This window comes from Nannobrachium achirus (genome assembly GCF_963921795.1).
Source record: "Nannobrachium achirus genome assembly, chromosome: 20".
Taxonomy (NCBI): domain Eukaryota; kingdom Metazoa; phylum Chordata; class Actinopteri; order Myctophiformes; family Myctophidae; genus Nannobrachium; species Nannobrachium achirus.
This window is the reverse complement of record NC_137827.1, coordinates 51,229,787-51,257,678: the sequence shown is the minus strand read 5'-3', so window position 1 is coordinate 51,257,678 and position 27,892 is coordinate 51,229,787. Positions and strand designations below refer to the sequence as shown.

At 43.5% G+C, this 27,892-nt stretch overlaps 2 protein-coding genes across 2 annotated transcripts in view; one reads left to right on the top strand and one right to left on the bottom strand.

Moving 5' to 3' along the window:
• brf1a (BRF1 general transcription factor IIIB subunit a) overlaps positions 1 to 27,892 on the top strand; it is a gene marked incomplete at its 5' end in the record, with an annotated part of 148,289 nt that overhangs the window by 10,376 nt on the left and 110,021 nt on the right. Inside the window, 3 exons of the mRNA XM_080751130.1 lie at positions 4,080 to 4,253; positions 9,918 to 9,949; positions 19,248 to 19,320. Coding sequence (XP_080607256.1) covers positions 4,080 to 4,253; positions 9,918 to 9,949; positions 19,248 to 19,320 — 279 coding nt within the window. The remainder of the gene's footprint in view (positions 1 to 4,079; positions 4,254 to 9,917; positions 9,950 to 19,247; positions 19,321 to 27,892) is intronic.
• Positions 20,911 to 25,913, bottom strand: LOC308305782 (BTB/POZ domain-containing protein 6-B-like). Its single transcript, XM_080750652.1, has 4 exons — positions 24,872 to 25,913; positions 23,870 to 23,960; positions 23,466 to 23,584; positions 20,911 to 22,810 (listed from the first exon to the last, which is right to left on the bottom strand). The coding sequence occupies exons 1-4, from the start codon at positions 25,345 to 25,347 to the stop codon at positions 21,778 to 21,780; spliced, it is 1,719 nt and encodes a 572-aa protein (XP_080606778.1). The 5' UTR covers positions 25,348 to 25,913; the 3' UTR covers positions 20,911 to 21,777.

Sequence of the window (27,892 nt, the reverse complement as noted above, 5' to 3'; positions counted from 1 at the left end):
TGGTCTCTAGAACCCCTACACATGCATGCGCGCACGCACACACTATAAAGACAGTTTTTCTTTATCACTTCCATATACAGTATATCACATGGGAGAAGCCCAGCCAGACATAGTTTAAATCAGAGTTGTGTGTTTTGGAGGGTGCCTGACAGGGTGGCAGTTCCTCAAGGTGTCCCAGTTTGTCTCTATAAATGTTATGTGGTGATATTTACTTCCACGTGAAGCCTCCAGATGCACTATGACTGAGGTAGGAAGCCTGATGAAAGCTGTTCCACTTTAGTTGTAGTGTCACTTATTGCTCTACTTAAACGTTTACCCATGGGTTCTTATCCTATCCTATCTTATCTTTAGAACAGGGTGGTGGCTGATAACCTGGCAACAACGTAACTGGTGACTTAGTTTTAAACAACAACCAACGAGATGGTTGAAAGAATCACACCTAGTGTGAAGTGAGCGGTGCCAATATGACCCTGGGCATACAACAAACGTGGAGCGCTTTGTGCCAAGATGTAGGCCAGCTGTAGGCCACGCTTCAGAGCTCGGACATTTTTGGGAGGATACAGTATTTAAGAAATGAATATAATTAAATTAAAAATCATCAGAAAAAGAAATTGCTCGATTATTGAGTCAATTCGAGGTTCTATTTTGGTTTCAATATCAGCCCTAGTTCATCAATCTTGCTGGTTGACCTGATGACACTATTGAATATAATTCTCCATTTTATACATACATGTCTACGTTATGTATCATTGCTACATTTGCTTGTAACGACACAATCCTCTTAGAATTGAATATTACTGGGTTGCCTGGCAAAGTAGCTGGTACATTCGACAAATTAAGATTTTCAGAATCAAATATTAACTCTAAACGAGGGGTTGCTCCATACCAAAGTGGTTGGTAGAGCAGTCTTAACTCATCAGCTACTGGCACAACACATGGGATCAGTTTACAATGTATTCCGTAGGCATTTCCTGTGTATTATTCTTGCATGAGGTCCTGCATCAGCCGGGTTTATGCTGTGATTCAGAGCCAGCAGAGACACGACCAGAGGGGGGCTGTATGACACTATCATGAGCAGGCAGCTGGGAAGTCTGGAAGTGAAAGACAGAGTCAGACCGCCCTTTTACTGGGAAGCTCGTCTGTTTGATCCCATTCCCTACCCCACCTCAGTAGCTCAACTTAGTCTTAGGGGTGGGTGTTATGGTGATAAATATCGTGACACGATACAATGTCTCCACAATATGCCTTTTCAGAGGTATATATATCATGATACAATGAGGGGTCCTTATAAAATAATCTTGTTGAATTGTTAATACAGAGATTCATTGCAGAATTCATTTAAACCTGCATTTTGGTCTAAATCGGTAGTTCTCAAACTTGAAAATGTCAAGGTCTCTCCTTAACTCTGACAGATTACGGGATACGGGTCCATTTCGTTTCATTTGCATACTGTCAGAGTTACTTACTTGAAAGGATCTCCCAAAACTTGAAAAGATCTCCCAAAAGGAACCCAGAGAGTCCCTGGACCCCACTCTTTGAGGACCACTGGTCTAAATGGTCTGTTACCTTGTAGTGGTTGTACTGTTAAGTAACTTAAACAATAACCATAAAACCAACGTGAAAATGAATTGTGATAAGATCGTGATACAGCTTGGAAAAATATTGTGATATTGTATTTTTTCCTATCGCCCAGACGCCCACCCCTAACATGTACTGTGCCTTGCAGGAGTGTCCTTGAGCACCACGCTTGTTCTGTGTCTGACTGTCCCCTTTAATCTCTCTGTGGAGGAGGACAAAATGATAACACAAAACTCCAATGGGAATACATAGAAATGTTTATTTGCACACAGATAGGGTCAGTGTGGTTATGCCTCTAGCCTCTGTGGGTCTGGGTTTGAAATCCCACTTTGGGTTTTGTCACATTCCCAAATGCATTTGGGTCCCCATCCTGAATCAAATTTTTGTCTTAGGAATTCGACAAATACAAACAAACATTATTGAACTCAAGTCTCCATGGTGCGAGTAATCAGTAGGAAAAAAAGTCATTTTGATCTGGAGATAGTCATACTCCTTTTCGAACAAGTGCTCTTTCATGGTTCAAGGTCTCTTCTTAGAACGGAGTGAAACAGTGTTTTGTTTAACGTATGTGAAAAAGACTTCTGAAGAGGAAAGTTGACAGAGATAACCGAACTTTCAAACTTACACGGTTCGCTGTCCATATCCTCCTTTATGTATGGAACTGTCAGTCACCGGCAACAACATCACCTTTGCCACAAAAACGTAGAGGCACAATTTAGGGAGAGAACCTCCTCCTAATGCCTCATTCCTACGTTGTTGCTTGCCGGTGACATGCACCAAAAACAGCAGATCTACAAGCTCACAACTAGTCTCATTGCAACACGGTGTCAGCTTCTAGATCTGCTATGTTGGTTCGTTGTGCACATGTGCGACAGACACCCGCACATAAAAAGGTATACGTCAGACTTCACTCTTCCAGTCCCAGACATGAGCTTTCATGGAGGGGATCAGGAGGACATCTGTTTGTGAGTATTAGAATGCTTATGAGCTGAGGTCGTCAGACAGAAGAGGAAGGTCGTGAACTCTGTCACACCTGCACCTCTGCTGGTGTAATTATACACCCTGCTTTGTTTTTCTTTAGCTCTGCCTGCCCTCTGCCTACATCTGAAACGTGTGTGTGTGTGTGTGTGTAATGACATTGCTCTGTAACCATTTGTATACGGATGACATACTTAACGTGTGTGTGTGTTTGTCTGCAAGCTGTTTGCTTTAGTGTGTATGTGCCATGTGCATAACTGCATATACGTATATGGTGCCAGTGTTTTTATGCAATTGCTCTGAAACTTATTTCTTGGGAGAAGTTAGGTCTGTGCTGTACACGTATGTGTGGGGCAATGAGTGTGTAATAGCAGGTTCTACAGTACTTGTGTTGTGTGTAGGCATGTACGTGTGTGTGTGTGTGTGTGTGTGTGTGTGTGTTAGGGATGGGACAATATGAAAATGTCATATCATGATTATTGTGACAAAAGAAATCACGATTTACGAAATCCATTATCCTCGGGCGGAACTTTTGCCAAAAAATAGCTCACACGCGAGTCTCGCGACGGCTATTTTTTGGCAAAGACATTTGATAGAGAGTGAAAAAAAGAATGTATCAAGTATCAAAAGTACCTTTTACCAATTCTAGAGGATTTAAGTGGTAACGGATATGCAGCTCGGCAAATAAAAGGTACATTGATGCCAGTGCATGACTGAGGACGATATCACGATAGATTAAGGCCATGGCTACACAGAGCTGGATATTTCTGAAGCTAGACATTTTTTTGTGCTGTTGGGGCTTGCAGCCACATGAAGCTGGATATTTCGGCCGCAAAGCTGGATATTTTTTAAACCGGATAAATAAGTGAAGACATTGAAAAATATCCGATTCACTGGATCCGTGTAGACGGAGAACCCGGATATCTCTGAAGACTTTACTGTGTGTGTGCTTGTTAGACCTAGATATCTTTGTCGTGTGGACCTAGATATTTTTCTATGTGGATATCTGAAAAACCGGGATATATGAAATATCCAGCTTTGTGTGGACCTAGATATTTTTCTATGTGGATATCTGAAAAACCTGGATATGAAATATCCAACTCCGTGTAGCCATGGCCTGAATCTCACCGATACGATTATCGTGAGTGTTTTTTTGGAGCTGTGTGGAACACAAGCTCCCTATACGTGGCCGTGTGTGTAGGTATGTGGGTGGGTATGTGGGTATGTGGGTGGGTGGGTCTGTGGGTCTGTATGTAGCCTGTATGTAGTAACCCTGGGTGACCAGAGAGGTGCTGTTGAGTCTAGCCTGCCCTGAGCATCAACTGCAATACACACACACACACACACACACACACACACACACACACACACACACACACACACACACACACAGCTCCACTTCGAACAGAGGTTCGATTTTTTTTTCACGATGAACGATAATACCACTTATCGTCCCATCCCTAGTGTGTATGTGTCTGTCTCTGTGCATGTGTGTAACATGTGTTTATTGTCTCCCTGTCCAGCAAAGCGCAACATCAACGTGCTGGGTCGTGGGCTGCAGATGAACCAACACTGTCTGGACACGGCCTACAACTTCTACAAGATGGCCCTGTCCAAACACCTGACCTGCGGGCGCAAGTCCTCCCACGTCCTCGCTGCCTGTCTCTACCTGGTCTGTCGCACGGAGGGGACGCCTCGTATCCTTCCTTACTGGGTCTCTGATAACGCTGCGCTTCCATTACTTTGTTTTACTTTCTTTCTTTTCATCCTTGTCCCATTCTCTTTTTCTATTCATCTTTATACCCCTCTTACATTCGTATATTTTCTATAGTGATGCAAACCGTACATCAGGGTTCCCCAATTAGTTTTCCCCAAGGGCCGAATTATGTCTAGGGTACCAAGCCGAGGGCCACAGCATTGCAGGGGGCGACGGAGGCGTTCCTGCTACTCCAGCGACAGTTCAGATATCGTCGTTGTCGGGGGAAAATCTTGTATGTCCAAAACCGAATTTATCATTTTAAAAATTATTTAAACTAGTGAAAACAGCCGATCTACAAGCACACAACGCCTCGTGGTGCGAGGCGTTGTGTGCTTGTAGATCGGCTGTTTTCACTACTTTTGTGCGACGGCCTTGTATGATTTGCGAAAGAACGTACGTTTAGTTTATTTGATCATCACATATTTTCATACAGGTCATACATTCATATAATCATTGTTACAGGTGATAAAAAGGAATAGGCTGAAGCTGAAAGCTTGTGAATGCCTATGCTACTTATTCATGAATTAAGACATTGATTAGTTATAAGAGTGTTCAGATTATTTTTCTTATTTTTTTTCATCAAAAAAAGAAAAAAAAGAAGAAAGAAAAGAGAAGAAAAATTTGAAAAAGACTAAAAACAAGAATGTATATGGAAATAGACTTGATAAACAGTTTCATAATAATACACAGATAATACAAATTTGGAGATACGAGATTTCCAGCCGACAACGACGATATACTAGTGTTGCTGCTCTTATACCACCATTATTACTGGGGTTGGTGTGGGCCAGACAGTAGCCCCCCGCGGGCCGCAAATGGCCCACGGGCCGCCTATTGGGGAACCCTGCCGTACATGGTAAAGTATTAATTTATCTATTTGTAGCTCGGAGAGTGTATACATCATCTTTACAATCTTTACAAACTTGTTAATAAATCACTCAGGATTTTATAGTCTAGGAAGGTGAAGGGAAGAGGGAGGCGGTGCAGGGGGAGACCCAGGGGAGAAGCCAAAGTGTCTCTTTCTTCTTTTAAATGGCACCTTGGGGTGCAAATCCTGCCCAAACCCATCTTGTTGTACCTCTATAGAGACCTTGAACATTTCCCCCCAAAATTGAATCGGCTCTCCAGGGTAGCCTATACTGATCATTCTCACCAAGATGAACGCTGAACTGCCAGCTATAGTATGCCTATGTTCTCAAAAGTATGATTATAACAAGATGAGGATATGGAGAGAACATCGAAACGTATAGTTTAGGCTACTAGAATACATGGCCATCTCTTTTTTTAAACCAGTCCAACTTTTAGACAGAATCTGATTGTGAGTGTGATTTAGTCTAATGTCTAATGTCAAGCTATAGAAAAATCCTATCCAATGAAACGCAGCCTACACACAGCACTGTTTACTGGGCTTATGTGTTCTGGTGGGTGTGTACCTACTGGTACACTCTCTCTGTGTGTGTGTTTGTTTCCAGGTTTTGTGTGTGTTTTGATTAATTGAATACTTTATATTAGAAGTTGGCAAAGTAAAAAGTACAGAACAGTACAGTTCACTGATACGAGGTCAACTAAAAGAATAAAGACCACAAGAAAGCTGTTAGGCTTGTTTGCATTGTTTTTAGTTTTTTTTTTAAACCAGTCCATTTAGACAGATATGATTGTGAGTGTGATTTAGTCGATCAAAAAGGGGAATAAATTCAGATTTGATCTATAATGTCAAGCTATAGAATAGGGGTCTTCAACGTTTTCAGGCCAAGGACCCCTTAGTCAAGCGAGAGATGAAGCAGGGACCCCCCACAACCCATAGATACCATATAGTTTGGTTTCATCGTTGGACAGCACAATCATCAGTGTATTTTGGGTTCAATTTTAATATAGAAAAGGAGAAAAAAAAGCTTCTATCACACAAAGATTTTGAGGACGCCCTGTAGTAACTCTGAGGACCCCCTAGGGGTCCCGGACCCCATGTTGAAGACCCCTGCTATAGAAAACCCTTTATCACTAGATATCCTATCCAATGAGTAAATTAACCCATTTAGAACGGGTACACGTTTTGTGTATCATTATTTTATGCTTTAACTATTGAAAAATAGTAGATATACAAGCTCACAGCGCGGCACCGAGTGCCGCGCTGCAAGCTTGTAGATCTGCTATTTTTGAAAAATCGTGAAAATTAGAATTTTGACCCGATTCTTTTGAATCCTTGTACGATTTTTTGAAAAACCTATGTTTCTATGTCAGCAATCTGGCCAGCCATCGTCAAAGAAAAGGTCCTTTTCACTTAAATGGAGCTCAGTTAGTCTGTTCTTGAGAGACTACTATGTCAGTGGTTCTCATACTTTTTCATGTGAAGGACCCCCAAAATAATATGTATTTGGCCACGGACCCCCATCTCAAAATATTTAGTTCCAGGGACCACCCAGAAGCAAAATTTGAGTTACAAACGTTCGCTTTGAAAATACATATATTCAAAGATTTGCACACATTTTCACGACTTTTTCAAAAATAGCAGATCTACAAGCTTGCAGCACGGTACTCGGTGCCGCGCTGTGAGCTTGTATATCTGCTATTTTTTTTTATAGTTAAAGCATCCACTAATGTTAGGCCTAAATGGGTTACTTCGTTACAATAGGCTTGAGTGATGATAAAACGCGCGGGCGACCTGTGTTTTCTGCTTCTCTGTGAGTGTTACAGTGCGTTTCATAATCTCCACTCATCCCCTCTCAGACGTTGGAGAGTTGCATCATAGTGATTATAACCATGCCTCTAACCAGAGCCTGTGTGTGTGTTGTGGTTCTGCGCAGCACTCAACGTGTCATTGTTTGGTTTATTACTGACTCTGGGTCTGTTACGTAAGAGAAGAGAAGTGCAGCCAGTCTTTAGCTAATGAAACGCAGCCTACACACATGCACTGTTTACTGGGCTTATGTATTCTTGTGGGTGTGTGAGGGTGTGTACAGCACATATTGGTGCTGGTGCACTTTATGTGTGTGTTTGTGTTCAGGTTTGTGTTTGTGTTTTGATTGATTGAATACTTTATTAGATGTTTGCAAAGTACAGGACCGTACTGTTCACTGATACAAGGTCAACTAAAAGGATGAAGACCACAAGAAAGATGTTGGGCTTGTTTGCATTGGGGTCCCTTTGTTTGAACTTAATTCATCCGTGTGTGTAATGTGTTTAGCTATGGATTTGTAATTTTGTATACTGTAGTTTTGTGCGTGTGTGTGTGAACAGGTTTTATTACTTTGTGGGGACCACATGTCCCCACAAGTTTTTGGGTTAGGTTTAGGGGTTAGGTTAAGGGTTAGGGTTAGGGATAGAGGTTAGGGTAAGGCCACAGAAAATGAATGGAAGGTCCCCACAAAGATAGTAGACTATGTGTAATGTCCCCACAAGGTAGGCTTGCAAACCTGTGTGTGCGTGCACGCCAAAATTGCTCCTGCTCCACAGCTGACTAGGCGTGTAATTTTATTACAGGGGGCTTCAGAGCTGTGCTTTATGGTGATAATCTGTATAGTTTAGAACCAGAACGCTTGGATGGTGAAGACGGTATCGAAACGCTCTGGACCTTTCCTCCATCTTCCATGTCTCCACTTTCCCTTTCATCCTTGTTTTTCTTTTATCCTTTGTCTTTTCTTTCATTTCGGTCAGCGTTTACTGCATATTTCACATTTCAGTTGTAAAAGCCAGAATGTGGAGCAGTAGATTTATTTCTTCTCTGTCCAGATGTTCCTTAGTCTAGGTTTTTCTATGATACAACCTGGTGGACATCGACTACAATAAGGACATAATATCACCTATAGAGATGTGTTCAACTACTGATGTAACTGACATTAAAACGCGACTAGTCTAATTACGATCTGCAAAGGCCAAACTTTGTTGGAAAATGCCATCGGATGCCATTTTGTTGTTGTAAAAAATGTCAAATGAAGTGCTAATTTTCAATTTGGGAAACAAACACCAAAAAAAAAAAAACACTGGTCGCATTGTGTTTGAACTTATGCCACATTGTTTTGTTGTGAAATAAAATGTCAAATTTAAATGATAATTGATGGCGAAAAGTTGCACTTCCCTTCCCTCCCCTCCTCCATTTAAAAAAAGATGAAAAGACGTTATTAACCGTAGAACTGTGTGTCCCCCACCCTTTAGGCAAACCCAGATGTGCACGGTGGACTCTCCCTGTCCCCCCCTGTCATTTTGCTGATTACGGTGGAGCTTTGTGTGTGTGTGTGTGTGTGTGTGTGGTGGGGGGGATTTATTGTATGTGTGTGTGATCTCCAGACGCCGTTGCGCCGAGATTATCCCATTTGATCTGCGCTGTTTGCTAATTCCGTTCTGATGCCTTTTTAAACTGCGGGTCACTAATCCACCCTGACAGCCTGGAGGCAGGTGCTGCTGTCGCCACGGAGACCAGCGTGGCCAGCCAGGGCCGGACACCAGGAGGTGGCTGGTGGCTGAGGCCGCATACATGGGGTGTGTTTTAGGGATGGGACCATATAAAGGATGGGACGATATGCGATATTATCATTTATCGTGATATAAAAACACTCACGATAATCGTATCGTGGAGATTTCATTCATCGTGATATCGTCCTCCCGTCATGCACTGGGATCAATTCACCTTTTATTTGCCGAGCTGCATATCCGGTACCACTTAAACCCTCTATAATTGGTAAAAGGTACTTATAATTTACTGATAGTCTCTCTTTCACTCTCTATCAAATGTCTTTGCCAAAAAATAGCCGATCTACAAGCTCTTGTGACGCGTTGTGAGCTTATAGATCTGCTATTTTTTGGCAAATGTTAAGCCCCAGGATAATGGATTTAGATTATCGTGATAATATCGTAAATCGCTTTTTATTTTGTCACAATAATTGTGATATGATATTTTCATATCTTCCCATCCCTAGACCATATGAACATTTCATATCACGATTATTGTGACCTGGACCAAAGAAATCCCCAACATCAGCGAAACATTTGCCAAAAAATAGCAGATCTACAAGCTCAACACGTGGCAACAATTTTTTGGCAAAGAGATTTGGTAGAGAGTGAAAAAAAGGAGTGTGTCAGTGAGGTAGACGCATTGCCGGTTATGAGCCGAATGTTTCAGCATCACTCATTTGTGGTTGTTTTCTAAGTTGATTGATCTAACCAGGTTCGTCTGGTTGTCAGTAGAAACGGCCTCACCTGCTCTAACATGTCTGATGTCTTAAAATATCCTCATCTTATTGTGTTTGAATGCTGATGACACAGACACGATGTTAGGTTTTTATATCAGATGTGTCTTAAAGTGCCAGTTGCTATTTTATTATTTAATGTTTTGGAAAAATAAATGTACCACTTCCCCACACATGTCATTCTTTTGTCTTCAGCCCCATACGGTCCCCAAGCTCTTGTCATTCACCCTTTCTCTGGTGAATTCTCTAGCGCCATCATTAGGCCAAGGCTATAAACTCATTTTCAGGACACAATTTTGAGTATGTTTTGTATTCACAGGCTCTACGCATTCAACCCCCACATAATGGCATTTGTGTGCATCATATAAATAGAAGTCTATTCCTTCCATTCCATTGTTCAGTTGCCTTAACAACCTCTCCAGACATGCTGTTGGACCTCAGTGACCTTCTGCAGGTACGTCTCACAACCTCAGTAATTCTGTCAGTAATCCTACTGCTATTGGTACAACTACTATCTAGTGATGGGCAATCCCGTTCATTTCAGTGAACGGATCATTTCGTTCCCGGTAATGATCCGTTCAAACGATTCGTTCATAGCGCGACCGTCCCGTGAAAAACACAATCGCGGGAGCGTTTTTATTACGTCGCGAGTACAGCCCGCAGTCGCGTCCTGTCTGCCGGCCGGGGCTTTTAGGGGGAGGTGCGGGGGTGTGAACGAAAGTGTGAACGACCCATTTCAGGGATTTGAACGAATCGTTCACGAGTCATGCTAATGATTCGAATCTTATGAACGAATCACTCATGAACGACACATCACTACTACTATCAGGCCTGGAATTTCATCATTTTAGGGGCAAGGCCACTTGGCCTTTAGTCTTGGTGTGTCCATTTTGGTGTTGGAGTTGGTGTGTCCATTTTCTGAGGGCACAAAGGCCAAATGCTAGGGCAGGAAGCCCATCAAATGAAAGAATATTTTAGTCCATTGAAAGAATTTGTTGATTCTAAGGGTTAGGGATGATAACCTAATCTGCAGTAAAATATATAAATGATGCTATTTACAATCTGATCCATGCTCAGCCCTGTACCAATCAAAGTTCACTGCATTGGTTTAAAGATGGGGACTCTGGGGAGTTAAGATTTCAGAATCTCAACAAAAAAACACTGGTGTCTACACGACCAGAAAGAGACACTGGTGTCTAATGTTTACATATTGACCAGAAAGAGACAAGAGTAGAAAGTACAGTCAGCTGGGGCATTAAGGCCACTGTGGCCTCAGGGCATGCCATTGGTCAAACTGATGGGCAACGGCGGCCATGGCCTTCATGGCCTCCATGAAATTCCTGCCCTGACTACTATTACTGGGCACCTAACTACTAATGCTCTTGTTAACCACTTTCCCCCGGCATCCCTATTATGGGCATTAAAAAAAAAAAGTTTATGAGATTGCAAAAAATAACAGATCTACAATGTGATGTTGCTATTTTTGCAAAACAACACTGGCGTACGACTAAGTATAAAATACAGCTTAAGTGGTTTAAAGATGGTGCAGCTACTGCAACTACTCCTCCACCCCTGCTTTACAAAATGCTAATTTAACTTTTCTGTCTGTTGCTCCTGCTGCTGCTACATAACGCACACACACATGCAACCTCTAAACCAAGGCTCTTCAACACTGGGTCCGGGACCCATAGGGGGTCCTCAGAGTTACTACAGGGGGGCCTCCAAATCTTTGTGTGATAGAAAACCTTTTTCTCCTTTTGAACTTTAGTAAAAAATAGCAGATCTACAAGCTCACAACGCCTCGCGCTGCGAGGCGCTGTGAGCTTGTAGATCGGCTATTTTCGGCAAAGAGGTTTGGTTTAGAGGGGGAAAAGAGCAGACTAAGTACAGAGTGAAAGGTCAAGTTTCTTAAGTATTGACGGTTCAAGTGGTTAAATATCTGAAAACACAAAATGACATGAATCCAAAATACACTGATTGTTGTGCTGTTAAACAATGAAACTATATAGAATTTATGAACAGGTTGTGGGGGTCCCTGCTCTAAACCCATCACAACCTGCATGCCCTCGTCCCATCAGAGTAGCAAGTCGTGGACGTGACTCTAAAATGTGTCATTAAAGTCCTGTATGAGATGATATAAATAGAGTCCGCTGCTGATTCACAGTGACTCAGGGTGGGGTTGGTGGGTGGAGGGGACATTTCTCACCGTCACAGCTGGTCTGGAGACCTTATTTTTGTGCTCCCAGCTGTCCTTGGGAAGCTCTGTCCCAATCCCCCCCCCTTTGTGGTATTTGGATGATGGGAGTGGAGTTGGGTGGGTGTGTAATAAGAGGGAGGGGTGTGTGTGTGCGTGTGTGTGTTGGCGGGAGAGTGGGCTAGGTCATGGGGTTTGGAGTGTACAGTATATGTGGGTTTGAGTGGGAGTGAGTGGAGTGTGGCTTGGAGGGGAGTGGGGTCGCTGTGTGTGTGTGTCTGTTTGAGAGGTATTGTGGTTGGATTGTTAATGTCCAGTCTTCTGCGGGGTGATGGGGCTCCTCCCATCTATGATTTGTGGGGTCCCACCCAGCCCACACCCTGTGTGCGTGTGTGCGCGCGTGCGTGCGTGCGCGTGCGTGCATGTGTTGGGAGGGGTACACGGTATGCAGGGACCAGGTCTGAGCCCATTCATTCATGTAAAAGTCTAGTAAAAATAGGAGCTCAGAACATCTGGTACTGTTGGTCATCCCATCATTTCCACTAATGCAGTACAAAGATAAGTTGGGTTTTAAAACCTCAGAATACATTTTGTGAGTCCAGTCTGTGGGCTCAGCTCCACACTTTATACATAATGAGATCACAAGATTCGGTCTCAGTCCCCTACTTGCTGGCTTCTGGGAATTGTTTGTTGAAGTTGACAGATGTTGGGTAGACTAGTGCCTAATAGCCGGCGAATAAAATATAGAAATTCTTCGCTTTTTCCTCACATGAACCCTGGCATCCCTATTCTGGGATGACAGTGTGCCTGTGCCTTAACCCATTTAGGCCTACAATTATTGAATGCTTTAACCAGTGAATAATAGCAGAATATACAAGCTCACAGCTGCGAGCTTGTAGATCTGCTATTTTTGAAAAAGTCATGAAAATGTGTGCAAATCTTTGAATATATCAAAGCGAAACGTTTGTAACTCAAATTTTGCTTCTGGGTGGTCCCTGGACCTAAATATTTTGAGATGGGGGTCCATGGCCAGATACATATCATTTTGGGGGTCCTTCACATGAAAACGTTTGAGAACCACTGACATAGTAGTCTCTCAAGAACAGACTAACTGAGCTCCAGTTAAGTGAAAAGGACCTTTTCTTTGACGATGGCTGGCCAGATTGCTGACACAGAAACATAGGTTTTTCAAAAAGTCTTAGAAGGATTCAAAAGACACTTATAGAATCTGGTCAAAATTCTAATTTTCACCATTTTTCAAAAATAGCAGATATACAAGCTCGCAGCGCGGCACTCGGTGCCGCGCTGTGAGCTTGTATATCTGCTATTTTTCAATAGTTAAAGCATAAAATAATGATACACAATATGTGTACCCGTTCTGAATGCCTTAATATTCACACACGGACAGTGGAGGAGCGGGTTGGTGCCTTGCATCGTAACTATTAGGTGTTAAGTGTCTCAAGAACACTTCGACACTAACCCACGGGGAGCCGGGGATCGAATACGGAACCATTCCGATTCCCAAGCGGCCTCTCTACCTCCTGAGCCACTGCCTCTCCTGTGTCTCAAACGGAGGGCAGCTGCCTGATTAGGCCCCCATCCTTCAAAGGCAAAGTGTTAGTGTGGAGACTCCTGGAATTGAAAGTGATGATTGAAACAGGCTTTCAAGACAGGAAGCTCATCATGAACGGCTCATGCACAAACACAGCTGTATTGAACTTGTTTACATAATCAAGCAACCTTCTTGGCGGCTAACGTTGGCTGTGGTATAAAAAAAAAAGTTAGACTTACTGCTCATTTAAATGTATCTCCTTCAACCATACTGACAAGAATTGTATATCTTTTGTTTAAACGAACTAGCAGCTTGTAATTAATCATTGCAAGAGACACTAAAACATTTGTGAAAGAAAAGTGAATCACCCTTCCTTAAAGGATTACTTCACCTCTTTTCAACCTATCTTCATATAATAGGTCCTCACTAATGTTCATAATAATATTGCAAAAACAAATTCTACTCGGTCCACGTCTCTTAGGAGAGCTGTGGGAAGTTCAGAAATCCATAGTCTTGTGACATCATCGATGGAGAATCCAAGCTAATAGAAAATGCATTTTTTTAAATGTTTAAAAAAAAATCTGTCAAACGATGATGTCACAAGACTATGGATTTCTGAACTTCCCACAGCTCTCCAAAGAGACTTGGACCGAGTGGAATTGTTTTTCTTTTTTTTTTGTGTGTAATTTTATTATGAACATTAGTGAGGACCTATTATATGAAGATAGGTTGAAAAGTGGCAAAGTCCTCCTTTAACATCTTGTACTACTAGCACTGAGTAGACAAGATGGTCATCACGCTCAGGGGGGACACTTGCTCTGGCTTGCTTGGGTGACCACCTTTATTCAGTAGCTAATATAACATATAATAATGAAAATAACATCACATTTAACAAATGTGACAGTGTTTGAACATAATTGTGGAATATACTTGAATGCTGCCTTATGAATTGGCCAAGGCATCACTACCAGGCAGAATTTTACATGACTTGTCTTCTTTTTTTTTTAATATTTTTTGGGGCTTTTTCTGCCTTTATTGATAGATTTATAGTAGGCTGACAGGAAACGGGGGAGAGAGATGGGGGGTGACACGCAGCAAAGGTCGTCAGGATCGGGACTCGAACCTGCGACGCTGCAAGGCTGGTCTGGATTACCAGCCTAGGTGCCTGGACCACTACACTGTGGCCCAGACATGACTTGACTTCTGAATGGAAGAGACCTTGATGCCTTGCCTAATGCCAACCGCATTTCTTCCATTTGGAACACAGCCAGAGTGTAGAGGGGAGGCGATGGCATGCCAGATTGAAACACATGGCATCATGATTAGGTCTGTGCCTGCCTATGTGGTATGTGTATTAACAAGCTGATCCTTCCAGACTAGTCCTGGCTGTATGAACGTTTAATTCTCTGATGTTTGGCCTGGAGAGAAAATGGCAATGGAAAATGATCAATATTTCCAGACATGAAGTTATTATATTTTTGTGTAAGTTATGTACCATCGTCATCTACATTAATTACATAAGAATTCTAGAATCGAGTGCCATTCCCAGGATGCCTTTAGGTTGATTGGCACGTACATAAAGTATGTCCTCCCACTGGGCAGTTTCTGGCTAAGAGAATTATTTATGTCCTGATATTGATTGGACTCTTGGGTCTATTGTACTTTAAATCTTCTCTAGTGTAACTACTGCCTACATTATAAAACCGGTCATGGTGACATTGAGTCACAATGAGCTTTTCATCTCAAACTGTTATGAACCGTAGCGTCCCTATTCTGGAGTAAATATTCAGAATCAGTTTTATTGTCACATCACCGATTTACAGGTGTGAATCAGTGTGTGAAATTTGTGTTTTTGCTATTGTTGTTTTGAGTTAAGAAAGAAAATGAGCCAGGGCAGAGAAGGAGAAATACAGAAAAAGAAAAACATGTCAAGAAATAAATCTAAGATATACATATTGCATAAAAAGCAGCAGGTATGTACTGTAGTAGATAAGGTTAGACATAAGGAGCAAACATAAGACATAGGCTCAAAACACGTCAATACATGACGCATTGTGGGCTTACAGAAAATGCTATTTTCAGTGATATTTGGTGTAGAGGGAATAAAGGAGGCAGCCTACTATAGACCCCTGGGGCCTCCCGTCAACTAAATATATAGAGGTTAAGTGGATGTTAAACAGGTGCATTTGCCTCACTGCTTACTGTTGAAAAATGTCTGGAGGTTCCTCTGGCATTCATTTTTAAAAGCTCTTGTTGGCTTGGCTGAAACTACAGCTGAATTGATTAGTTGATTAGTTTTGCTGCATGGCGTGTAATCATAAGGAGAGAACAAAGTTATTTTGCTGCCCTTGCATCTTGTAGTTAACATTCCATCCACAGTTCACATTTCATAGTTTCCATAGCGTATCAACATTTTATCCTTTCAATTTGACTTGTTGATACCGTTAAAATGCTATTATCCTCGGAAACCAACTGCGAAAGTAAAAGATTTGATATCGTCGTTGTCGGGTGGAAACCTCGTATCTCCAAGTTTCAAATTTGTATGTTCTTTCGCAAAGCAAATCCCTGCTTCATCGTACGAGGCCGTCGCACAGAAGTAGTGAAAACAGCCGATCTACAAGCACACAACGCCTCGCGGTACGAGGCGTTGTGTAATTGTCGATCAGCTGTTTTCACTAGTTTAAATCATTTTTAAAATGATAAATGCAAAACGAACGGTTTTGGACATACAAGGTTTTCACCCGACAACAACGATATTATACAAATGAAATCTGCCAAAGCCTGACGCCAGATTAACATCCGTTCCATTCTGTTCCATATCGTACCACCTCTTTTGTTTTTCTGTCTGAATTCCGGAATGGAATCTGACTCCCAGAATAGAACGGGGTGAGGCTGCGGGCCGGCCTGGCTCCACGGGAGGCTGAGAGTGAGAGTCTGTCGGTCCCTCCATCTGTCTGCCTGCCATGCCTGACTGATGGTCCATCTCACTGTCTGTCTACCCGGGTGGGGACCCCAAACCAAACCACCCCCTGAGATGTGAAGGGTTGGTCCGGAGAGGAACGGGAGAAAGCTGACATGGGGATCGTGACCTGGTCACCGAGCTTTCACCCCTGCTCTAGCCACCAAATGGCCACCGTGTCTTTTAGAGTGAAAACCACTAGTTGTCTCCACCAGCCGAAGGCTGAGGGAGAGTATGTTTTCCCCTCCGTCCGTCCGTCCGTCCGTCCGTCCGTGCGTGCGTGCGTCCGTGCGTCCTCGCAGTTTGTGAGCAGCTAATCTCAGTCACCGTTGGCCCGATCGCTGCCAAACTGAGCACACACACTCCCTGGATGCCAATCTAGAACCTCTGCCCCACATTTTTCAAATCAGCCTCATGGTGGCGCTATAACAGGCCGATTTGTGTGGCCTGGTTGTTACCAGCTAATCTCCGGCGCCGTTGGCCCGATCGCTGCCAAACTGAGCACACACACTCCCTGGATGCTAATTCAGAACCTCTGCCCCACATTTTTTAAATCAGCCTCATGGTGGCGCTATAACAGGCCGATTTGTGTGGCCTGGTGGAGACCTGTGCTCGGAAGAGCACTGCTTCTAGTTTTTTCTCTGCTTTGATTTTGATAACTGGGGGAGGAACATTACATAAAGTATGTCAGACATAGAGAGGATACCAATGATTGGGGTTAGGGATGCACCGATATGGAAATGTAACCGATACTAATACCGATATTTGTTTATATATAATATATATATTATTTCCCCCTTTTGTGCCAGGGAAACAGATACATCTTGAAACCCTTTCTCTCCTCTTTCTATACAAAGGCACCGCAATGTGAGCATTTGGGACATAGAAACAGTGAGGTGTTGCTCAGCGTGTGTCTGTAATCAACGTGTAGGTCCTTTTGAATCTAATGTGCTTGTGATGTTCATATGATAGTAAATTCGATCATGAACGGCCATTTATGTGAAACCTCTGATGTCTGACGTCATACAATCCCCTTTATGCCCATATGTGGAGATACCTTATGTCATCAATAGTCACACTTGCAAATTAATCCCATCCTTGTCCCTTTTATACCCATATATGGAGATCCCTGATAGCTATATATGGAGATTCATGTATAGGGAGAACACTGACAGCATCAGTAGGACCAAGTTCATGCGTGTCAGTGTTGTTTTGTACAACTGTACATCATGCAAAGTACAGTAACGGCAGGGGAAGTAGCTAAGAACGTAGGCAAAGATCTCAGCTATCCAAGTGCGAAGGTTGGAATCTGTAGAACCAACCATGTGCTGTGATCAGTTAATGTCAGCTTTATTTACCGCTACTGATATTGACCGAAAATGGCAAATATCGTCCGATACCGATGGTGCATCCCTACTTGTGGTGTCATTGTTCCTTAGTCATTACCGACTCTATCCCCCTGTCTTTTTCATGGAAGGGAGGGGTTGGCTTCTGCCATAGCAGAGTTTACTGCAGAAGAGCCTTCTGGAGGTGTCTTGGCCTGGGGACCACAACAATGAAACATCTGTGATGGGAGGTTCCCTGGGCTTGATAACCCCAATGACATCTTCTTTCATCCACCCAACCCCCCCTTTCTCCTTACTGCTAAACTAGGCTTCTGCATAGGCAATCGGGCTAAATAGCTCAAGTGGAAGTGACATCAATCACGTGCATGCAGTCAGCCTCCCTCCCGCCTCTCCCCCATCATCTAAATCATGCTTCCATTCCGTCCCTCTCCCTTACTTGGTAGCACAAGGTATAGGGGGATAATGAAGCTTCAAAGAAGTGTGTGTGTGTTTGAGAGAGATGGCACTGGGTTACTGATTTGATAATGAGGAATAAATGGAAACTGTCTAAATAAAACATTTGATTAAAACTTCACAATCAAAAATAGCAGATACATATATTTTGGAAGTTTTTCTTACAATATGACTTATGTAATAAGTAACTGGAACTTCTACCTGATTGTAATGTAACGGGTTCCTCTCCCAATCTGCTCAGTCTCGCTTAGAATTTCTCTTGTTAATATAACACAATGTATACTGTAACGACCCTGCAAGAGACCGGGCCGTAACTCGCTGTGCCAAGCAAGCTAGCTCTCTTGGCGTTGTGGGTTGCTTGCCTTGTCTGCTGAGTGGGGGGCTGGGGTTCGCGTACCGGTTGGAGGCGAACTGCCTCACTCAGTCTGCTAAACGTTACAATGTATACTTAAAACCTGTGCCCAGGCAGGTACATTTGAGTTTTACAGGGGTGAATGAAGGCCATGTTTCTGTAAATGTCAGTGTTTGATTGAAGTACTCGTTGATAGTTGAAACCTCCTCCTTCAGACCACATGGCCTTGGTGGGTCCACGTTTAGATCCCACCAGTACCTTCCTCCATATTGTCTTCCTCTTCACTGTCTCCCGCCCAATGTTATATACTTTATAACAGGGGTCTTCAACGTTTTCAGGCCAAAGACCACTTAGCTGAGAGAGAGATGAAGCAGGGACCCCCACTACATATTGTATAAATGTGTGATGGAGATTTGCATCGATTTCATAGATAGATTCATAGATAGATAGATTCACTTGTTTGACAGCAGTCATCAGTCTGTTGGATTCATGTTAATGTGTATTTTCAGACATTTAATCACTTAAATATTTGTAAACTTGACCTGTCACTATGTACTTGGTCAGCTCTTTTTTTACCTCTACACCAAACCTGTTTGCCAAAAATAGCCGATCTACAAGCTCTCAACGCCTCGCGGCGCAAGGCGTTGAGAGCTTGTAGATCTGCTATTTTTGGCTTAAGTTCTCCTTGGAATAGGGATGCGAGGGTTCAAGTTGTTAATTTAAAAGAATTACCTTATCACACAAGGATTTGGTGGTCCCCCTGTAGACGTAGTAACTAAGGACCCCCTAGGGGTCCCGGACCCCCTGTTGAAGACCCTTGCTTTATAAGTTAAAGCTAAAAAGTTTAAAATGTTGTTTTTGTGTCTCATTACAACAACTGTGATTTCCTCCATCAGGTGAACGTTTACATTCTGGGGAAAACATTCCTCGTCCTGGCCAGAGAACTGTGCATCAACGCTCCTGCCATAGGTAACAACGAACCAACACTATACCTACTTCCATTTCCGTTATGGATTATTTTGAAGATACATATGTACATTTCCCTAAATGTTGCTTGTTGCTGACCAAAGTAAGCTTTTTAGTCCGAAAGCCTTGGAGAGTAAAACTACAGCACGGTATTTTCACCCTAATTTTCTAAATTTGTATGGGACTTTTAGAACGGGTACACTGTATTGTGTATCATTATTTTATGTTTTAACTATTGAAAAATAGCAGATATACAATCTGACAGCGCGGCACCGAGTGCTGCGCTGCGAGCTTGTAGATCTGCTATTTTTGAAAAATCGTGAAAATTAGAATTTTGACCCGATTCTATAAGTGTCTTTTGATTCCTTCTAAGGTTTTTTGAAAAACCTATGTTTCTATGTCAGCAATCTGGCCAGCCATCGTCAAAGAAAAGGTCCTTTTCACTTAACTGGAGCTCAGTTAGTCTGTTCTTGAGAGACTACTATGTCAGTGGTTCTCAAACGTTTTCATGTGAAGGACCCCCAAAATGATATGTATTTGGCCACGGACCCCCATCTAAAAATATTGTATCAGGGACCCCCCCAGAAGCAAATATTTGTGTTACAAACGTTCGCTTTAAAAATACATATATTCAAAGATGTGCACACATTTTCACGACTTTTTTTCAAAAATAGCAGATCTACAAGCTCGCAGCGTGGCACTGGGTGCCGCGCTGTGAGCTTGTAGATCTGCTACTTTTCAATAGTTAAAGCATTCAGTAATCCTTGGCCTAAATGGGTTAAGGTTGAACGAGGATTGAAATCTATGTGTGCGTCTACTCTTAGACTGTCAGAGAAGCTCTGATTGTAAGCCAGGCTGCTGTTTGTTCAGTGGAACAAATGAGTACCTAAATTTAGCTCTGGAGTTTCTGTTCCTGCCAAGCTCCCTACAGTTACAGTATGTGCCATTTGGGTAGAATGCTTTTATCCCAAATGTCTCACAATACCATGAGTGTATGCATTTTTAGCATGGTAGGCCCCAGTGGGAATATAGACTTTAAAACTCGTTCTGGCAGTTTTAGTGCCATACTGTAGTCTAGTCTCGGAGCTACACAGCAAATGCAAGTCCTTAACTCTGGCTGTGTTAGTGCCGCTCTCTCACCATTACACAGGGAATGGAACATTTAGCCCTGGTAGTGTTAAAGCCAAGCTCTACCCATGAAGCCTATTATGGTAAATAAAGCTCTAATGGGGTGATATATTGCTAAGGTCTACCTATTTAACTGTAGCACCTATGTAAGATGTGACTTGATTTTTCACTTGGCAAATTCATGACCGAATCGGATTACTGGGATTTAATTTACTTCAGGTTTATTATGAATCCTTGTGTATGTGTAAATAATTAAAGCAGCTTTGGCTGGGGTTTATATTTAATAATGACCGGCATGCACTTCTCCTAAGGATGACTAGAGGGTGCTGTTATCCCTCAAATGACCACTCACAGGAACAAGGCACAGCAATGACAAAACAACTGAACATTTCAAGCTTCAGTCACATTATAACTTTTATCTGTTTTTCTTTCTTTTTTTTCATCATAAGCATTCTTGTACAGGACATTTCTTGGGTTTCAACAGCATCAAGCTGTACAGTTAAACTGTATTTTACAAAAAAAGACACAACGTTGCGGAGGCCATCCTCTCAAGTGCAAAACGACTTGTTTTTGTTTTCTTTTTACAATTACTACTTTTTGCATTGTTAATCATAACATACATACATAAAGTTTGCTCCTCGTGTAACATCGCCGCTTGCACTATAGCAACAACATCGATCGTATGGACTTGCAATCGCACAATTTCGAAGCAGGGGTCATGGAACAAACTCTCTACTAACAGGCCACAGTGGTTCTTAAATCACAATGTTCATCAGCCACTTGAAGCAGTATGACTAAGCCAACTTTGATTTTTTTAAGATCAGAATAGAGGCTCCGGATGGTGGTTGTCTGTCTGCCAAAGTGGCTGTTAGCGTAGACAGAACTCCCCTGCCACAGCAGAATATGTACCAGCATCGTGTCTCTCTGGCTCCCACCCTGACTTAGAAGCAGCTCCTACTTGATTTCCAGTTATGGAGCTCAGCTTGATTACATAACCACAAAAAGCACTATGCTAATGTTGTTCCTACAGCAGCCGCAGCCCTCCACACACGGGATGTCAGAAGAACAAAACGAAAAATAACGTTAAATGTAACCAAATAATTAAATTAAAAAAATAACATTAACTTAAATAAGATAAAAGATAAAAAAACTAATGTTTCCTTTACTTTGTTTCAAAATAAGTCTCTCTTGACGAACTATCAGGCCATTTAGTGTGACATTATTTTCTCCTTATAGTCTTTAATGCTACATTACTTTGAAGGCTCGGGGAGCATCGGGTGGGGGGCAGGGGGTTGTACATTATATTCCACCAATAGTTCAGTCCAGTGCAGCTTACGCATAGAACACCAGTTCTGGGATCTGCCCGCCCTGCACCCCCGTCCCGTTGGTACTGTCCGAGGAGCACTGGAACTGAAAAGTCACTTTCCCACACTGCACCTCTGTCATTCCTTCCTGTCCAAAGTAGCTGAGCTCGTTGCCGTCCAGCACGGCACTGACTGTGTAGAATGCATCCTGCTCCACCTGCACCGGGTGTTCGAACCACACAGAGAAGGTGCTGCTGGACCCGTCCGACACAAATGTGGTCACGTGCTGCGCCAGCGTCGTGCCCTGCCTCTTAAGTTCGATCTTGCAGCTGTACTCGGCCTTTCCGCCGCTTGACCCGTACAGCCCCAGTCCCGCGATGAAGATCCGCTTGTCAACCGCAAACTGGATGCTGTCGCAGCGGCCCCTGTAGCGCCACTGGTTGCTCCGGTAGGCCGAGGACTGGAATCGGTGGCACCTTTGGGGCTTCAGACCGTTCCTGGGGGTCAAAGGGAAGCCCAGCTGTGGCTTGTTGGCCGCCGTGTACCACAGGAAGACGTCGTGTGTCTCCTCGAGTGTCAGGATGTCCGATTGCGCCGCCCCATCCGCGAACTCCTCCAGGCTCATGGAGGGGATGCGAACCAAGTACAGGGCCTTGCCCAGTACCTCCCTCTTGTTGCACGTGTTGGGCCCCAGGCCCTGTCTCTTGCACTCGGCCGCAGCCCAGCTCATGACGGCATCGAACACCACCACCTCCTTGGTGTTGAGCGTCTCCCTCCTCAGGATGATCTCCAGCGTCTGGAGGTCAATCTCACAGAAGCCCTCGGAGCACAGACTCAGCTCCGCCTGGGCATCGATCACTTCCCAGCAGCGCTGCGTCAGCTCTGGCTCCTCGAACAGGCGGCTCTGAGACAACAGGACGCAAGCGTTCTTGGCCTCCAGGCTCGTCTCGAGGAAGTTAACGCAAGCCTTGGCCAGAGCTGGAACTATGTACTTCTTGGCGGCATACAGGGTGGCCAGCACCGTGTCTGCTTCCAGCTCTATCTCATCACTGTACATGTACCTGTGAGAGAGACAAAAGAGTGATCAGTAAAAAGCATTGCCCTTTATTTACTTATTACTATTAAACTTATTTTGTATTATTGTACTTAATGACATGCATAGAATGTGGGTAATGAAATTCTCCATATGTTTCTATTTGTCACACTAGTAATTGTAGCTACATCTGCTAACAGACCAACACAAGGAAACCATAACTTAGTAAATTATGATCGCTCTGCTCTCCCTAAAAGAGGGTTGGGTAATGACTTGACACATCCTAGCCTATTTCTCACACAGGATAACAAGCACAACAATCCATGGTGCCCGGCTTAGGCAATGCTATTGAATGAGCAACAAAGGCAGGCTATTTATATCCCTGCAGTATGCATATACCCCCCCAAAGAAAATTGTCAGGCTTGAGGATGAGGCAAAGACAAGAGGAGGGGAGAGGGGGGCATTTCTAGTTGAACAAAGAGCACAGAGAAACCAGCAATTACAGAGCACTGTGCTTTCTGTCACCATGCTCCTTCTGGCGCTCCTAGCGTCCTGGCATTCGACTCTGGTTTAAGCTTTTCGGATGAGTAATAACATCCTTTGAAGTGACAGACTGGGCTTGTCGTCTCCTCTCTGCCTCCCTCGCTCGGTTCGCTAAGATGAGTGATGGCGGAGTGGCTTACTTCAGCAGAATTAGAAATGCAGCAGGTTCCACATCTGGGATATGGATCTCCGACTCTTCCTCGGCCAGATCGCTATAAAACATGGCACAGAAGACGGAGCTTCCCACGGCCAGCACATACTGGAGGGGAGGGAGAGAGAAGGGGGACGGACGGATATGGAGAGAGGAGGGACGGACAAAAAAAGGCAGATGCATCAGTGACACATGCAATCAGAATCACTTGATTCCGCCAAGTGCAATAAATGCAAAGGAATTTGCCCTGGTAGTGTTAGTGCCGAGACATGTTAGCAACTTGCATAGTAACAGTGTAGGACCACTGACCCAAAAAATCGTATACATTTATTTTCTATATGCGTTCAACAATAGTTGGTTAAAGAAAGAAAAGTGTTTTTTCCCCCCATTTACCTTGTGTGCTGGAACTCTTTCAGACTCCCCCAAGGGTCCGACAATAAAGTGGACATCAGCCATCAGCTCATTGTTAAACATCAACGCGTTCCTTAAGAAAGCAAGAATATTTACGATTAACCATCAGTGTACACGCATCTGGTGTTATGTAATATCTGTGAGCACAGAACAGTCTCTCGCTATAGCTCTCAAAACGCCATAGGTCCCAAAACAATCACTTAGCCGTGAGGCGGCGCAATTTGTCTTATGTGCAGGAAATATCACGCGTCGTTTATTTCATTACAGCCTGTCATTTAACAACTGCAAAGCTAATTAAATTGGCCTAAGTGGGTCTTATTGCTGTATAGATTATTGTACCCATGCATCGCCGAGATAGGCTATATTTTTGCATTTGATCTGCACAAGTTCTTGATAAAAGATCATCAACACGACAATGTCATGGCTCTGAAATAGTTTACCCATCACATTGTATGCAGCACTGTACGAACACATAATATGACAACAATATCTAAAGTCACTTGCAGAATATACAATTACTATCAAGTGGACATCTCGTGGCTACAGTGTTGTTGTTATTGTTTTTGTACTAGTTTATCATTGGGACTCACTATTATGTTGTTGTTTTTTTTAAGCTGAATAGACCTTGGAAAGAACAACCTAACGTGCGTCCCCAAAATCAGAATAAAATCTTTGAAGGCGCACAATCAATTCGACAAGGCCACCACCGCACTGAAACCCGTGACCAGTCGAATTCTGTGACTGCACCATTACAATCTGCCACCTCCTACGCTGTAAAAACCCACAACAACACGGAGGGTACAATGTGTACATTTGTAAAGAAAAAAACTCTTCGGAGTTTAGCTCAACAACGGCTGTGCTCAGTGCTGGGGGGTTTGTTGCAGGCACAGTGTCGTTGCACCGCTCGCTAACGCCGTCGTTTGACCGTGCAACGGCACCGTGACTGCAACAACCCCAGCTGAATGGTAAAATAGCCAGCCCTACCTCTCCCGTAGCGTCGGGTGGCTGCTCTGCCAGCTGGGCGGATCGACGTTGTTGTTGTTGATGTTCTGCTGTGCGGCGGAGCCAGAGGAGGTGGAGGAGGTCGGGGTCGTGGCGGTGCTGCTGCCCGCGGACCGACTGACCTCCACCTCGGCCGACGACGGCTTCTCGGTCCCCGGCGTCGTCAAGGAGGTGGTGGTGCCGTTGTTGCCACCGCCGCCGGCCACTACTAGGTCCTGTTGGCTGTTGTTTACGGCGGCGGGAGGGTACAGCTCCGCAGCCATGTTCTGCTTCTGCTTCTTTTTGCTCAAGGACAAAGTTAGGATCTCATAGCATAGCGGGAGTCCCACTCCCGAGACTCTGTTCCCGGCGGCGACCTTCCTGGAGTTCTTCTTCAGCGTTTCGGGGAGTAAGAGCAGATAGGTCAGGCACCTCATGATCCGGCCATGGTGAAGCAACCTGCAGTCTGCCGTTGGCATCGGCGCCCGCAAGCAAAGCAAAGCGCTTTGGCCGCTGGTCCTGCCTGGCTGCTGCTGTCCCCAACAACCCCTAATAATAAACACTCAAATGACTGGTGCTACTGCTCGGTGGTGGGTTGTGTGTTGTTGCCAATCCAGGTCCCCTCAATGCGATGCACAGAAAATGCAGGTCAATGTTCAAGTTTTACGAAACGCGGATCGCTTATATTCGAGCGACATCAACAAACCCCGCTGTGTCGGAGCTTCGGAGAACCGTTTTCGACCTCCTCCGTCCACCGCCGCGACTGACTCGCGTCAAATATGTGAACGCTTTCAGCCCGTTTTCCGTGCTCATGTCATCGTCGGGTTCGGACGGGGGAGAGACGTGTCCACGACTCCACGGAGCAATCGCTTTATTTTCCCCCTTTTTTCAGCAGCACAGAATGTGTAATCCAGAGGTAGAGCCGTATCGTATAGTCCTCGTTTTTCTCCTCCTCAACCAGCGTTAATCCCGGCAGATGTTTTTCTCCCCCTCCTTCCAAAAGCTTCTTCTATCGACCTAAAACGAGGCGGAGGAGATGTTGTTGCCGTGTCGACCACCGTGTGAATATAATGTGAATAGTAATTTGTCGGAGAGTTTTCTTTTTTTATGTCCGGGTCTATTTTTTTCTTTTCTTTTTTTTTTCTCTCCTCCTCTCTCCTCTCCTCTCGCTGTAATCTCCTCCTCCACGCCCAGTTTGGTTTTGTCGACCAGTCAGATTGACGCACGGAGCGGACGTCAGAGTAGAATCACTAAGCGCCACCCCCGTGTGTGCAGTGGTGGAAAGAGTACTCACATGTTTTACTCAAAGTAAAAGTATCAGTCCTGCAAAGTAGAAATACTCTGTTACACTAGGGGGCTTCAACGTTTTCAGGCCAAGGACCCCCTTAGTTGAGACGGAGATGAAGCAGGGACGCCCACAACCTGTTCATAGATTATAATTAAACCGTTTGACATCACAATCGTCAGTGTATTTTGGATTCATGACAATTTGTGTTTTCTGATATTTAACCACTTTAACCGTCACTACTTAATAAACTTTACCTTTCACTCTGTAGCTACTTAGCGTGCTCTTTTTTCCCCTCTACGCCAAACCTCTATGCTGAAAATAGCCGATCTACAAGCTGTGAGCTTGTAGATCTGCTATTTTTGGCTAAAGTTCTCAGAATATGGACACTAGGGTTCAAGTAGTTAATATAAAAAAGGAGAAAAAAGGTTTCTCTCACAAAAAGATTTGGAGGACCCCCTGTAGTAACTCTGAGGACCCCCTAGGGGTCCCGGACCCCCTGTTGAAGACCCTTGCTGTTACAAGTAAAAGCCTGGAATTCAAAATATACTTGAGTAAAAGTACAAAAGTATTCTCATCAAAATGTACTTAAAGTACCAAAAGTAAAAGTATTCATTATGCAGAAGGTCCCATTTCAAGTTTTCAAATGTATACAAATCTTTGGAAAATAGCACATCTACAAGCTCACAATGTGTCGCATTGCTAGTGGTTCATGTATGTTTTGTAATTATAATCAAAATCCACAACTAAAGTGTTCAAATAAATGTAGTGGAGTAAAAGTACAATATTTGCCTCTGAGATGTAGTGGAGTATAAGCAAAAGTATCAGAAATTGGAAATACTTAAGTAAAGTACAAATACCTCAATTGCACTAGTACTTAAGTAAATGTACTTAGTTACTTAGTTTACACCACTGTGTGTGTGTGTGTGTGTGTGTGTGTGTGTGCATGTGTGTGTGTCGCTGACGCAGTGCATCAGCGCACACATGCACATACACACTATGCAAATTGTTCTCATGTTCGCTGCTTCCGAAATGATTCTGAATTCAGGGCAACCCCTCGTATCTCTCTCCGTCTCGTTTTCAGACGATTGTGAATATTAGGCTATTCATTCAGACGGGTAAAAAAAAGAAAATGTTGCAAATATAGACAAATGATATAATATATCACAGAAGTTGTGTTGTGATCACAGTGAAAGTGACATTTGCAGTTGCATTACCACATTATAACCTCTGTATTTAAAGTGACAAGAATCAATGACAAAAATCAATGCAATATAAACACATCTCACAAAATCTGGAGTTAGACTGAATGCAACTGATTATAGCTCATTTATCCCTAAATATAACCTCTAATAATTATTGCATTAAATACCACTGTCTCTCAACATAACTTCAAACTGCTGGAAAAAAATATGTACTGTGATTTAGAATCCCTGCAGGGATTTTAAAAGCTTTATTCTATTACAGGTGGTGACATGTGGTAATTCAGTCGAAACACTTTCTGTAAGCAAATGAACGGTGCACTCTGAGAACAAAATGACAACCACATAGCCTTGTCTCTGGAGACTCCGATGTTTATTAAGCACATAGTGCAAGGGTCTTCAACAGGGGGTCCTCAGAGTTACTACAAGGGGTCCTCCAAATCTTTGTGTGATAGAAAAAAAAAATCGCCCTTTTTATATTAACCACTTGAACCCTAGCGTCCATATTCTGAGAACTTTAGCCAGCAGCTTGTAGAT